The 12,810-nt window shown below is 53.8% G+C and overlaps 1 protein-coding gene across 1 annotated transcript in view; it reads left to right on the top strand.

Moving 5' to 3' along the window:
• SLC39A11 (solute carrier family 39 member 11) overlaps positions 1-12,508 on the top strand; it is a 65,336-nt gene extending 52,828 nt beyond the window's left edge. The window contains exons 7-10 of the mRNA XM_054293138.1: positions 331-400; positions 8,996-9,094; positions 10,271-10,429; positions 11,286-12,508. Coding sequence (XP_054149113.1) covers positions 331-400; positions 8,996-9,094; positions 10,271-10,429; positions 11,286-11,364 — 407 coding nt within the window. The 3' untranslated portion in view covers positions 11,365-12,508. The remainder of the gene's footprint in view (positions 1-330; positions 401-8,995; positions 9,095-10,270; positions 10,430-11,285) is intronic.
• Positions 12,509-12,810: the final 302 nt, after the last annotated feature.

Raw genomic sequence — 12,810 nt, 5'->3', positions numbered from 1 at the left:
CTTCTCCTTCTCCCTTTCCTTTCCTTTCCTTTCCTTTCCTTTCCTTTCCTTTCCTTTCCTTTCCTTTCCTTTCCTTTCCTTTCCTTTCCTTTCCTTTCCTTTCCTTTCCTTTCCTTTTCCTCCTTCTGATGAAATCCTTTCTTCTATTCTTTTAGTATAGTTCTAATATATCATTTTCTTTTAATATAATATATATCATAAAATAATAAATGAGCCTTCAAGATTCTCATCTCTCCCCTCATCCTGGGACCCCTGCAAACACCACCACCACACAGGGCTGCACCTCACTGGTCCTTACTGGTCCTTACTGGTGTTTCCCTGCTGTTTCAGAGGGCCTGGCAGTTGGAGTTGGCTTTGGAGCTGTTGGGAAATCCCAGTCTGCCACGTTCCAGAGTGCCAGGTAAGAGCTGATCCTGCTCTTGGTGGAGCTTTCCTTTGCCTCTGGGAGCTTGGCTGGGTTTGGGATCCATGGATTGATGGAACCTGCCTGGAAGCACAAAGGGTGGCAAAGGAGAGGGAGAAATCCCTGGTGCTGCTGCATTTTCCTCACTCTGATGTGATAAAAGGTTTTGGTGCTGCTGGTCCCACAGTGGCTCTGTGGTTTTTGCCTCTGGGATCACTGGGGAGAGGCACCGAGTGTCCCCGTGGGTGCTGCTGGCCCTCAGGAGGGGCACCCAGGGATTTTGGGGTGTCCATCCCCTCCCTGCTCCTGTTAAAGGGAAAATAAACCTGGAGCGGAGCTGGAGAAATGGGAGGAAAGGATTAATAAACCTGGAGTGGAGCTGGAGAAATGGGAGGAAAGGATTAATAAACCTGGAGTGGAGCTGTAAAAAAATGGGAGGAAGGGATAACAAACCTGGAGCAGAGCTGGAGAAACAGGAGCAAGGGAAAATAAACCTGGAGAAATGGGAGGAAGGGGAAATGGACCTGGAGAAATGGGAGGAAGGGATGATAGACCCAGAGCTGGCTGAAGGAACGGGAGGAGAGGATAATGAACCTGGAGAAATGGGAAGAAAGGAAAAAAAATCCTGGAGCAGAGATGGAGAAACAAGAGGAAGGGAAAATAAACCTGGAGCTGGGCTGGAGAAACAGGAGGAAGGGGAAATAAACCTGGAGAAAGGGGAGAAAGGGATAATGAACCTGGAGAAACGGGAGGAAGGGATGATAAACCTGAAGTGGAACTGGAAAAATGGGAGGAAAGTATAATAAATGTGGAGCAGAGCTGGAGAAGCTGGGGGAAGGGAAAATAAACTTGGAGAAATGGGAGGAAGGGATAATGAATCTGGAGAAACGGGAGGAAGGGATGATAAACCTGGAGCAGAGCTGGAGGAAAAGGAGGAAGGGATAATGAACCTGGAGGAACGGGAGGAAGGGGAAATAAAGCTGGAGGAAGGGAAAATGGACCTGGAGGAACGGGAGGAAGGGATGATGAGCCCGGAGGAACGGGAGGAAGGGATGACAGACCCGGAGCTGGGCTGCAGGGGCTGCCGAGGCTTTGGCTCCTCTCGGTGGCCGCCCTGCTCACGGCAGCTGCTGCTGGCCCTGCCCGGGTTCTGCTTTTCCCTGGGATTTGAGGCTGTTCTGGCTCCCGAAGAGAACGGGATCGGTTTTAGGGAGAAATTCGGGTGGGGACGGCCCCGGGTCCCTGCAGGGTCCCAGGCCGGGCTGGGGCAGCTTGGGAGGGGTCCCTGGGTTATCTTTGAGGTCCCTTACATCCCAAACCGTTCCATGATTCCTGCTGAAGGATCTGTGGGGTCCCACAGCTGATTTTGGGTCCATCCAGGTGGATTTTGGGCCTCTCCAGGCAGATTTTGGGTCCATCTAGGCTGTCCAGCCCTTTCTCTGTCCAGGCTCAAGCTGTGCCCCACAAAGGCACATCCCAAACCTTCCATTCCCATTCCCCGTCCCGTCCCAGAGCCCAGGGTGAAGAGCAGCATCCTCCAGCTTTACTCCCTGGGATTAAAGAGCAGGATCCTCCAGCTTTACTCCCTGGGATTAAAGAGCAGGATCCTCCAGCTCCCCTCAGCTCTGGCAATAAAAGGCTCTTCACAAAGGCAGCAGAGCTGCAACAAAAGGAGATTTTGGATGTGCTGGATCAGCTCAGGCATCCCGGGAATGCCTGGGATCTGGGAGCGTGCTGGGATTCCCCATCCTGCCCAAGATCCCGGGATTCTCCATCCTGCTCATCATCCCAGCTCATCCAGGATCCTGGGATTTCTCATCCCACCCATCATCCCAGTTCATCCAGGACCCCAGGATTCCCATCCTGTCCAACATCCAGGATCCCGGGATTCTCCATCCATCTCGGGATTCCCCTCCCGGCCCTTGCCGGGATTCTCCTGCGTTTCTTTGCTGCCACCGGGTGTTCGGCTCCGCTCCTGCGCCCGGGATGCTCCGGGATCCGCCGGGAGCTGCGGCGGGATCAGAGCCCCCGGGAGGGATTTTCAGACGGGGGGAGAACCCACGGAGAGGCCGGGGATGGGAATGGGAACCAGATGGGGCTGGACTGGAAAGGGACACACAGGGGACAAGCAGGGGACAGGCAAATCCTGAATCTGCCCCTCCCAAATCCTGAATCTGCACCTCCCAAATCCTGAATCGACATCTCTCAAATCCTGAATCTCCACCTTCCAAATCCACAGGGTTCTGGAACTGGTGGCAGGGAAGGATCCTGGTTCTCTTGGCATCCTGGTATCCCTGAGTCCTGGCATTTCTGCCCCTGAATCTGCATCTTCCAAATCCCAAATCTTCCCCTCCCGAATCCTAAATCGTCATCTCCAAAATCCCAAATCAGCACCTCCCAAATCCTGAATCTGCATCTCCCAAACCCCAAATCTTCCCCTCCCAAATCCGAATCTGCATCTCCCAAATCTGCCCTTCCCAAATCCCAAATCTGCCCCTCCCACACCCCCAGGAGCTGTTTCTGTCTGCAGGAGCCCATCCCTGTGTGAGCACACAAACCCCAAATCTGATTCCTACAGAGCTTTGCTGCTTCCTGAGGATTTTCTTCTAAAAATCCTTCACATTTCCAATGGGAACAGGTTTGCTCCAGGCTCTCTGTGGGTGCAGGGGAAATTCAGATTTTTGATGAAGCAGAGTTAGCCTGGGGGTTCCCAGCTCAGCCTGCCCTGAGTTCCCATGGACCATCCGCCCCCGTGCTCAATTTCCTGCGTGAAATCTCTGTTGGGACAGAGGGGAAAGGAGCAGGAGTGAGCAGGGGAGGGATGGAAACAGAATTATTCCCCCCTGGATGTGCTGGGGATGTTCCTCCAGCCCACACAATGGTTTCCATTCATGCTGGGATCTGCTGTGCCCACGGATTTGTTTCCTGTCCAGCAGAGGAGCCCCGGCCTCGCAGGGCAGACTTTGAGCTGGGCTTGGGAAATGTTATTGCATGGGACAGACTGTGCCTCCCACGCTGGGTAGGGACATTCAGAACGTTATAAAGGTTATTAAAATTTTATATATATTTTTTTTAATTAGACACCCACAGAAGCTGGGTGGTCTAAAGGCAGGGCTGGGATTGTGGGGCACACATAAAAATTCCCAATGAATGTTTATGGCTCCATGCAGAAAACATCAATCCTCTGTTTTTTGTATGGATATTCAAAGTGAGGTGATACAGTCCCATCCTCACAGATTGCTCCCCTCAATTCCCTGTTGTTTGCACTTTTTGGGCCATTTTGGGCCTTTTTGTTGTTTGCATTTTTGGGGCTGAAGCTGCAGCGGTGTCCTTGGTTGTGGGGCGGGACAAGGATAAGGCAGGGAAGGAGAAGCTGTGTGGGACAGGGTTTAAGAGGGCAGAAGCTGTGTAGAACAGGGTTTTACTGGGCAGCAGCTCTGTGGAACAGGGTCTAACAGGGGAGAACAGGGAAGGAGCAGCTGTGTGGTAAACTGTGTAGAACAGGGTCTAACAGGGAAGCAGCTGTATGGAACAGGGTCTAATGGGGAGAACAGGGAAGGAGCAGTGTAGAACAGGGTTTAAGAGGGGAGCAGAAGGAAGGAGCAACTGTGTGGAGCTGGGTTTTAACAGAGGAGCAGCTGTGTGGAACAGGGTCTAACAGGGAAGCAGCTGTGTGGGACAGGGTCCAACAGGGGAGCAGAAGGAAAGAGAAGCTGTATGGAACAGGGTCTAACAGGGGGAACAGGGAAGGAGAAGCTGGGTGTTAAACCCTGTGTGGGACAGGGTTTAACAGGGGAGTAGAGGAAGTAGAAGTTGTGTGGAACAGGGTTTAAGAGGGGAAAACAGGGAAGGAACAGCTGTGTAGAACAGGGTCTAACAGAGGAGCAGCTCTGTAGAACAGGGTCTAACAGGGTCTGACCGGGAAGCAGCTGTGTAGAACAGGGTTTAACTAGGGAGTAGAAGGAAGGAGCAGCTTTGTGGAGCAGGGTTTAAGAGAGGAGCAGAGGGAAGGGGCAGCTGTTTAGAACAGGGTCTAACAGGGGAGAACAGGGAAGGAGCAGCTGTGTGTTAAACCCTGTGTAGAACAGGGCCTAACAGGGAAGCAGCTGTATGGAACAGGGTTTAACAGAGGAGCAGCTGTTTGGAACAGGGTCTAACAGGGGAGCAGCTGTATGGAACAGGGTCTAACAAGGCGAACAGGTAAGGAGAAGCTGGGTGTTAAACTTGTGGGGAACAGGGTCTAACAGAGGAGCAGAAGGAAGAAGCAGCTCTGTGGAAGCAGGGTTTAAGAGGGGAGAACAGGGAAGGAACAGCTGTGTAGAACAGGGTCTAACAGAGGAGCAACTGTGAAGAACAGGGCCTAACAGGGGAGCAGCTGTATGGAACAGGGTTTAACAGGGGAGCAGCTGTTTGGAACAGGGTCCAACAGGTAGGGCAGGTCCGGGGAAAGGGCCCCGTGAGCTCCTTCCCACCTGCAGCCCTGATCAAACACCTCTGCGGGCGGCCCGGGGGCAGCCGTGATGCAATCGCAGCAGCCCCAAACAATCGCTTCTTTCAGGCACCGATAACAATCCCAACAGTATGGAAGGGCTGCCATGCAAGAATACACATGCACATTCTCCACCGCGGGGAACTGAAAGCCCGAGTGAAAAGGGGCTTGTTAAGAATATGTAGCCTGCTTTCATAATCACTCCCTCAAAGAATGGGCCCTTGAAAACAAGGCTTTAGGCTTATAGAAGGCTTTCTGTGCCTTGACCTTGCAAATGTGCAGAGATGCCAACTTTTTTTTTTTTTTTTTTTTTTTGCAAGTGAACTTGGAGTTTCTCAGCGTGGAGCCGGAGCAGTTGGCAGCAGAGGGGGGCAGGAGCTCCAGCCTGGGATGTTCCATGGGGAACCCCAACAGCAGGGCATGGATTCACCTTTCCTTCCCCAAAACTGGGCTCTGCTGCGTGGCAGGATGGGCCAAGGGCAGGGCAGAGCTCTGGGGGTTCTGTGTCCAGTTTGGAGCAGTTTTAGGGGATGTGGTTGTCCCATGGCTGTCACCGACCTGGTTTTACAGACGGGGAAGTTGAGGCAGAGCTGGGAAAGGCAACACATCCAGTGTGTGTCGGGTCCTTGGTGCTTCCAAGGACACCAAGGGTGTTGTAGCACATAGAGGTGTCACCCAGGTGACATTTCTGTGCTGTGACAGAGCCTGGGGACACTGTGACACATCCCCAGGCAGAGTCTGGTGGGATTTTTCCCTGGATGTGTTTCTGTGGGACCAGCTGAGGTTGGTAGGTTGGGGGTGAGCTGCAGGTTGTCCTGCCCCATGCACAGAATCCCAGCATCACTGAGGCTGGAAAAGCTCTCCAAGGTCCAACCTGTGCCTGTCCCCACCTTGTCACCAGCCCAGAGCACCCAGTGCCACATCCTTGGGGTGGCAAAAATCCGACCAGATGGGATCTGAGTCCCCCACCTCTGTACCCCTTTCCCCACCTTTCTTCTCCTCTCTTTGGGACCCCAAACCCTTCACTCCATGGATTTTCGTGGTGGCTCAAGGCCGTGTTCCCCGTGTCCCTGTGCCACCCGTGTCCCTGTGCCACCCGGGTGTCTCTGTGCTGTTTTTATCAATGTGTTCCCTCACTGCAGCAGCAGCCGCCGGGGGAAGCCTTCCAAGAGTCCGCACCTATTCCCTCAAAAGGCGCCTTTGTTCCCCGGACACAATGACACAGTGACACAATGCGGCTTTGATCGCTCCTGCTGGCCCGGGGCTGCCGCGGGGGAAGGAAGGTGTGAGCTGAGCCCGCCCGAGGGAGGGGATGGCCCTGGGGATGGAGTGTCCCTGTCCTTTGGGACAGGATATCCCTTGGGATGGAGTATCCCTTGGGATGGAAATATCCCTTGGGATGGAGTATGTCAGGGATGGAGTGTCCTTTGGGACAGGATATCCCTTGGGATGGAGTATCCCTTGGGATGGAAATATCCCTTGGGATGGAGTATCTCAGGGATGGAGTGTCCTTTGGGACAGGATATCCCTTGGGCTGGAAGTATCCCTTGGGGTAGGATGTCCCTTGAGATGGAGAATCCCTTGGGATGGAAGTATCCCTTGGGACAGGAGTATTCTTCAGGACGGGAGTGTCCTTTGGGATAGGAATATCCCTTGGGATGGAGTATTCCTGGGGACGGAGTATCCCTTGGGATGGGATATCCCTCAGGATGGGAGTGTCCCTTGGGATGGAGTGTCCCTTTGGATGGGGTATCCCTTGGGATGGGATGTCCCCTGGGATGGGAGTATCCCTTAGGACAGGACTTGGGACAGGATATCCCTTGGGATGGGTTTATTTGCAGCACTGCAGGTGAATCCCTTTTCTTTCTCCTGCCCAGAGCAGGGGTGGCCCCCTTGGGGCAGTGACCCTAGGAAGGCATTGGGAATGTTCAGGTGTTCCCTTGGCACGGAGCTCTCCTCGTGCCCAGGGGATCAGTGTCCTTGGTGGGGCTCACATTTCCTGGGAAAAGGGATAAAATCCTGCCCTGGCTTGGGCATTCACTGCAGCACCAGCTGTAGGGCTGGGACTGCTTTTGGGGAGCCCACATGGATTGTCCTGGGGCTGATTCTTGGTCTTGGAAAGCCCAAATGGATTGTCCTGGGGTTGTTCCTGGTTTTTGGGAAACCCGTATGGATTTTCTGGGGGTTATTCCTGGTTTTGGGGAGCCCAGATGGATTGTCTTGGGGCTGTTCTTGGTTTTGGGGAGCCCACATGGATTATCCCGAGGTTGTTCCTGGTTTGGGGTTATTCCTGGTTTGGGGAAGCCTGGGCGGATTGTCCTGGGGTTGTTCCTGGCTTTGGGAAACCCACATGGATTGTCCTGGGATTGTTTCTGGTTTTGGAAAGCCCAGATGGATTGTCCTGGGGTTGTTCCTGGTTTTGGGGAGTTCCTGGTTTTGGGGATCCCACGTGGATTGTCCTGGGGTTGTTCCTGGTTTGGGGAAGTTCACATGGATTATCCTGAGGTTGTTCCTGGTTTGGGGTTATTCCTGGCTTTGGGAAACCCCACATGGATTGTCCTGGGGCTGATTCTTGCTCTTGGAAAGCCCAAATGGATTGTCCTGGGGTTGTTCCTGGTTTTGGGGAGTTCCTGGTTTTGGGGATCCCACATGGATTATCCTGGGGGATGTGTGGGAAGGAGAGCAGCAAGAGGACAGACCCAAACCCCTGATGGGTCCCTCCTGGCTCTCCCCCTTCCCATCCCTCCCTCCTGCCCCTCGGGGCTCAGCCTGGGGGTCCCAATTCCCGCTGGGACCGGGATGGGGGGAGCTCCCCACCCTCCCCACACAGACCCCTCCATTCACAGCTCCCTCCTGCTCATTTGTCGTGGCCAGGAGCAGCAATAGCTGCTTTGTGCTGAGCCAGGGAAGGAGGGGAAAAAACCCAACCCCAGAGCGCAGACAGCGGCTGCAGTGTTTTCCTGCAGGGATGGTTTTCCCCCTCCGTCCTCCCTCTCTTCGCTGGAATAATGTTTGTGATTGTAATGGCCTGTCCTGCCCAGGGAAAGCCCAGAGCCTCTCCCCCTTCCCCTCCCCTGCTCTGGAAACGCTGGGAGAAGTTTAAACAACCCCGAGAGGTTTTTACTCACCGGGCTTATTTTACTCGTAGGAAACGAGGGGGTGTAAAGAGGGAGCTGGCGGCTGTTGGCAGAGCAGGACTGAGCTGGGAGAGGCTCTGGGGGTCACTCAGAGCCCAAACCCTCCCTGCTGGAGCCCCCCAGGGTGCTCCCACTCTTGGTGTCCCCCAGTGCCACCAACAGAGCCCAGCAAAGGTGGAGAAATTGGAGAAAGGCTCACAGGGTGGGACAGGGATGTGTGGGGAGCCCGTGGCACAAACACGAACCCTCTTTGGTGCCTGAAATGTTCCTCCAAAATCCCAAACTCCTGCAGAGGTGGAAGGGAGGGAGGTGGATGTGCCAGCCACGCACAGCTCCAGCAAAAACCCAATTCTTCCCTGTGAGTACAAAATCCTTCCCTGAGAGGGTGGGGATGCCCTGGAATGGAATGCCCAGAGCGGCTGTGGCTGCCTCTGGATCCCTGGCAGTGCCCAAGGCCAGGCTGGAGCAGCCTGGCATAGCTGGAGGTGTCCCTGCCGTGCCAGGGGTGGGATGGGATGGGGTTTAAAATCCCTTCCCATCCAAAACATTCCAGGAGTCTGGGATTCCCTGACTGATGCACAGCCCCGCTCTCCCCTCTGCTGAGTTTGATGCTGGAATTTCCAAAGCGTTCCCTTTCCATGGGATGTGAGAGGGGGGAAAGAGGGAGAGCAAAAAAGAGGGAGAACAGAAAAGAGGGGGAGCAAAAAAAAGGGAAAGCAGAAAGAGAGGGAAAGCAGAAAGAGAGGGAATGTTGCAGCTCCCAGGAATCCTCGGGCTGGAATCCCTCCAGAGCCTCCCAGGACAAGCTCTGGGGGATGGAATTTGCTGGGATCCTGTTAAATCTGGGCACTGGGGCTGGGAGCATTTCCACAGAATCCTTAATCATGTCCCTTTTTCCCAGCAGCCTATCCCAGGCTGAGCTTTGCCTCTAACATAATAAATTTATATATTTGTGCTTTTTTTTAGGAATTTAGCCATTGGGATTGGCATCCAGAACTTCCCAGAGGGCCTGGCTGTCAGCCTGCCCCTGCGTGGCGCTGGATTTTCCACCTGGAAAGCGTTCTGGTGAGCTCTGCTCCAGGGAAAGGAGCCTCTGATCCTCCCCACATCCATGGGATGGAGCCCTTGGGATGGGATTGCTCTGGGTCTGCTGTGTTCCCTCTGGTGCTGCAGCTCTCCAGCACTGTCCTGCTCCTTCCACAGCCTCCAGGCTCAGATCCCAGATCCTGGATCCCAGGGGATGCATCCCTGATCAACCATCACATCCCAGAGATGATCCCTGATCCCAACCATCACCAAATTCCAGGGATCAATCCCTGATCCCAACAATCAGCACATCCCAGAGATTCATCCCTTATCCTGACACATCACCACATCCCAGGGATGCATCCCTGATCAACCATCACATCCCAGAGATGATCCCTGATCCCAACCATCACCACATCCCAGGGATCAATCCCTGATCCCAACCATCCCCACATCCCATTTCAGTGCTGTGCTGAGCTCCAGATCCTGCACTCCTTTACTACTACTACTACTACTACTACTACTACTACTATTATTATTATTATTATTATTATTATTATTATTATTATTATTATTTTATATCACCTCATTTTTCTTTCCCTTCAAGCTGCGTTTCAACCCCACCTCTATTTTCCCCCTTTTCCCAGAGGTGCAAAAGCCAAGGGCACAAACCCCGGGAGCAGGAGCTGCGTTCCTGCCCCTGCCCTGCTCTGGGTGATGGATGGAGGGAGGGGAGGCTCCCAAACTGCTCCAAAGTTTTGTTTTCCTTTCCTCCCACCCACCTCCTTCAGTGCTGGGACTTGCAGCAGGGTTGCTGCTGCTGGGAAGGGATTTCCCATGGTCCAGAGGGGTGGGAAAGAAAAGGACTGGGCAGGATGTGGCTTTATCCTGCTTGAGGCTGGGGCCAGGCTGGGATTGACTTGTGCTGATTGGAAATGTTCCCTCTGCCTGGGAGATGGGTTCCCAAATCCCACAGAGCTGCTGGGGGCCGGAATTAGATCCTGCCTGGAAAACTCAGCTGGGAAAACGTCAAAATTGTTCTGTCAAACCCTTTCCTGTTACCATAATCCAGGTGCGGCAGTGTCCGACTCCTCCGGGGCACCGGGAACAGGGACACAGTGGGAATGGGGTGGTGTGAGCCCCCTGATCCCTTTGGGATGGCTGTGCCAGCCCTGCCCCAGCTCTCCAGGGCTGTTCTGGCTGTTTTTGTGGCAGGTATGGGCAGCTGAGCGGGATGGTGGAGCCCCTGGCCGGGCTCCTGGGCGCCTTTGCCGTGGTGCTGGCGGAGCCGCTCCTGCCCTACGCGCTGGGGTTCGCCGCTGGAGCCATGGTGTACGTGGTGATGGACGACATCATCCCCGAGGCACAGACCAGGTGAGACCCCCCTCACCTGTGAGAGGGTCCCAGTCACCCCTGGGAACAAGGAGGGTCCGTGGGAAATGGGAGTTTGGGAGCAGAGGGGATGGAAACACCCAGCCAAGGCTTCGAAGTGGAGATGTGTGGTGGTGATTGCAGGGTCCCAGGATCAGGGAAGAGATGAGAATCTGACTCCATATTTCTGAAGGCTGATTTATTATTTTATTATATATATTATATTAAAACTACACTAAAAGAATAGAAGAAAAGATTTCATCAGAAGGCTTGAAAGGAAAGGAATGGAATGATAATAAAATCTTGTGACTGACCAGCGAGTCTGACACAGCCAGACTGTGATTGGCCATTAATTAGAAACAACCCCATGAGACCAATCACAGATGCACCTGTTGCATTCCACAGCAGCAGATAACCATTGTTTACATTTTGTTCCTGAGGCTTTTCAGCTTCTCAGGAGAAAAAATCCTGGCAAAAGGATATTTCATAAAATGTGTCTGCGACAGAGATGGGTTTTGCTCCTTGGCTGAATGGAGGGGCTGGGAATCCTCCAGGCAGCAAACTGAGAGAAAAGGGGAAAATTATCCCATGGAGATGGGGTTTGGGATCCTGGGGGGGTCAGGATGCAGCCAAGGGATTGCTGTGCTCGCTCCCCATGCCAGGGAATGGCCCCCATGGGCAGGGGCTCGGGATCACTGGGGCTGGGATGGGGCACGAGCAGCATTCCCTGCTCCAACATTCCCGCTCCAACATTCCCTGCTCCAGCATTCCCTGCTCCAGCATTCCCGCTCCAACATTCCCTGCTCCAGCATTCCCTGCTCCAGCATTCCCGCTCCAACATTCTCCCCTCTCCCTGCAGTGGCAATGGCAAGTTGGCATCCTGGACCTCCATCCTGGGCTTTGTGGTGATGATGTCCCTGGACGTGGGGCTGGGCTAGGGCAGAGCTGCATTGCCAGGAGGACACAGCAGAGCCCCGCGCCGCGGGATCGGAGCCGCGCACGCCTCGGCCCGGGACTGGATCTGTACATAGAATTTTGGGATCTGGTTTGGTGTTGATTTCCTCTGATTTTGTATCTCCCCCTCCCCTCTGAGTTCCTGGCGATGGTTTCCAAGCACAAACACGGGTGGGTCCTCCCAGATCCTGGTTGGGGTTTCCTCTTGGGAGGGGCGTTGGATGAACGCTGGGCTGGTTTCTCCAGGGAATTTGGGATTTTGATCCTCTCTGTTCTGGCAGAGGTTGGGAATTCCCTGCCCTGTGTGGAGGCTGGTCTGGGGTCTTGAAGTGGCGAAATCTCCTTATGGAGTGTGGAACTGCACCCTTTTTTGGGAAGGCTGAAGGCATTGGGGCTGTGATGAGCCATGGGATCACAGGTCTTCCACACCCTGCTGCTCCTCAGGAACGCTGCAGGGATTGCTTTGGATGCATGGAGATAGTCCAGGCAAATAAAGATGAATTTTCTTGGGATCTCTGCAAGAGGGAAATGTCATTTTTTCCTGAATGTGTCTCAGAGGGGCACTGCTCCAATGTTCCGGGGTTTTCTATAGGAAAAACCCCCAAAAAAGGAGGATTTGAGTGTTTTCCATGCATTCCATGTGGAGCTGTCTGGGCTGCCCAAGGGATTCTGGATTTCAGCTGCTGCTTCCAGCAATCAGAACTCCCTGAAGGGCCAAGCCAGGGTTCTCCTGCTCACCTGCAGGAAGGGCCGGAGCTGAGCCAGCACCGGGGCATTCCGGGATGAATGGATTAATAAATCCCTCAGCATGGATTAATTATCCCACTGGAGATAATTCAGAACCATTCATGGACAGAACACCCTACATGGACATTCCTGCCTCTTCTCCTGCTGCTTCCCAAGCTTTTCTTGTGGAATGGCTTTTCCTGAGAGGTGAGGATTGATCCCCAGTCCTGGATTGGGCAGGCTGAGGGGTGAATCCTGCCCATCCCCGTGCCAGCCTTGGGAGGATGCTGCAAATCCCAGCTCCTCCTCACTCCAATCTCCAGCACAAAGGGCTTCCCTAAACCCTGCTGTGGGATTACCTGGATCACCTGGCTGCTCAATCCCTCTGGAATTGGGGCTGGGATGTCCCAGACCCCGCTCGGCTCCCATTGGAGCCAAAGGGAATAGGCTGGAATAATCTGAGCTCTCCATTTTGTTCAGTCCTTGTTTTTTGGATGGATTTCCTTCGTGTGTCCCTCTGGATGATCCAAAGCTCCTGTTTGCTGATGGATTTGACCTTTTAACTGTGATTGCTTCCAATAAATGGGAAATGGAGTTTGCACGGAGTTGTTTCCATGCCATAAATCCACAGATTTGCTCCTCCTCCCTCCACTCTGCTGGCTTTCCTTCCTCCATCCTCACTGCTCCTGGCTTTCCAAGGTCCT

Source organism: Melozone crissalis, unplaced genomic scaffold (genome assembly GCF_028551555.1).
Source record: "Melozone crissalis strain CALT ecotype California unplaced genomic scaffold, PUWL_Pcris_2 ptg000129l_1, whole genome shotgun sequence".
Lineage (NCBI taxonomy): Eukaryota > Metazoa > Chordata > Aves > Passeriformes > Passerellidae > Melozone > Melozone crissalis.
This window is presented reverse-complemented; position numbering and strand designations above follow the sequence as displayed.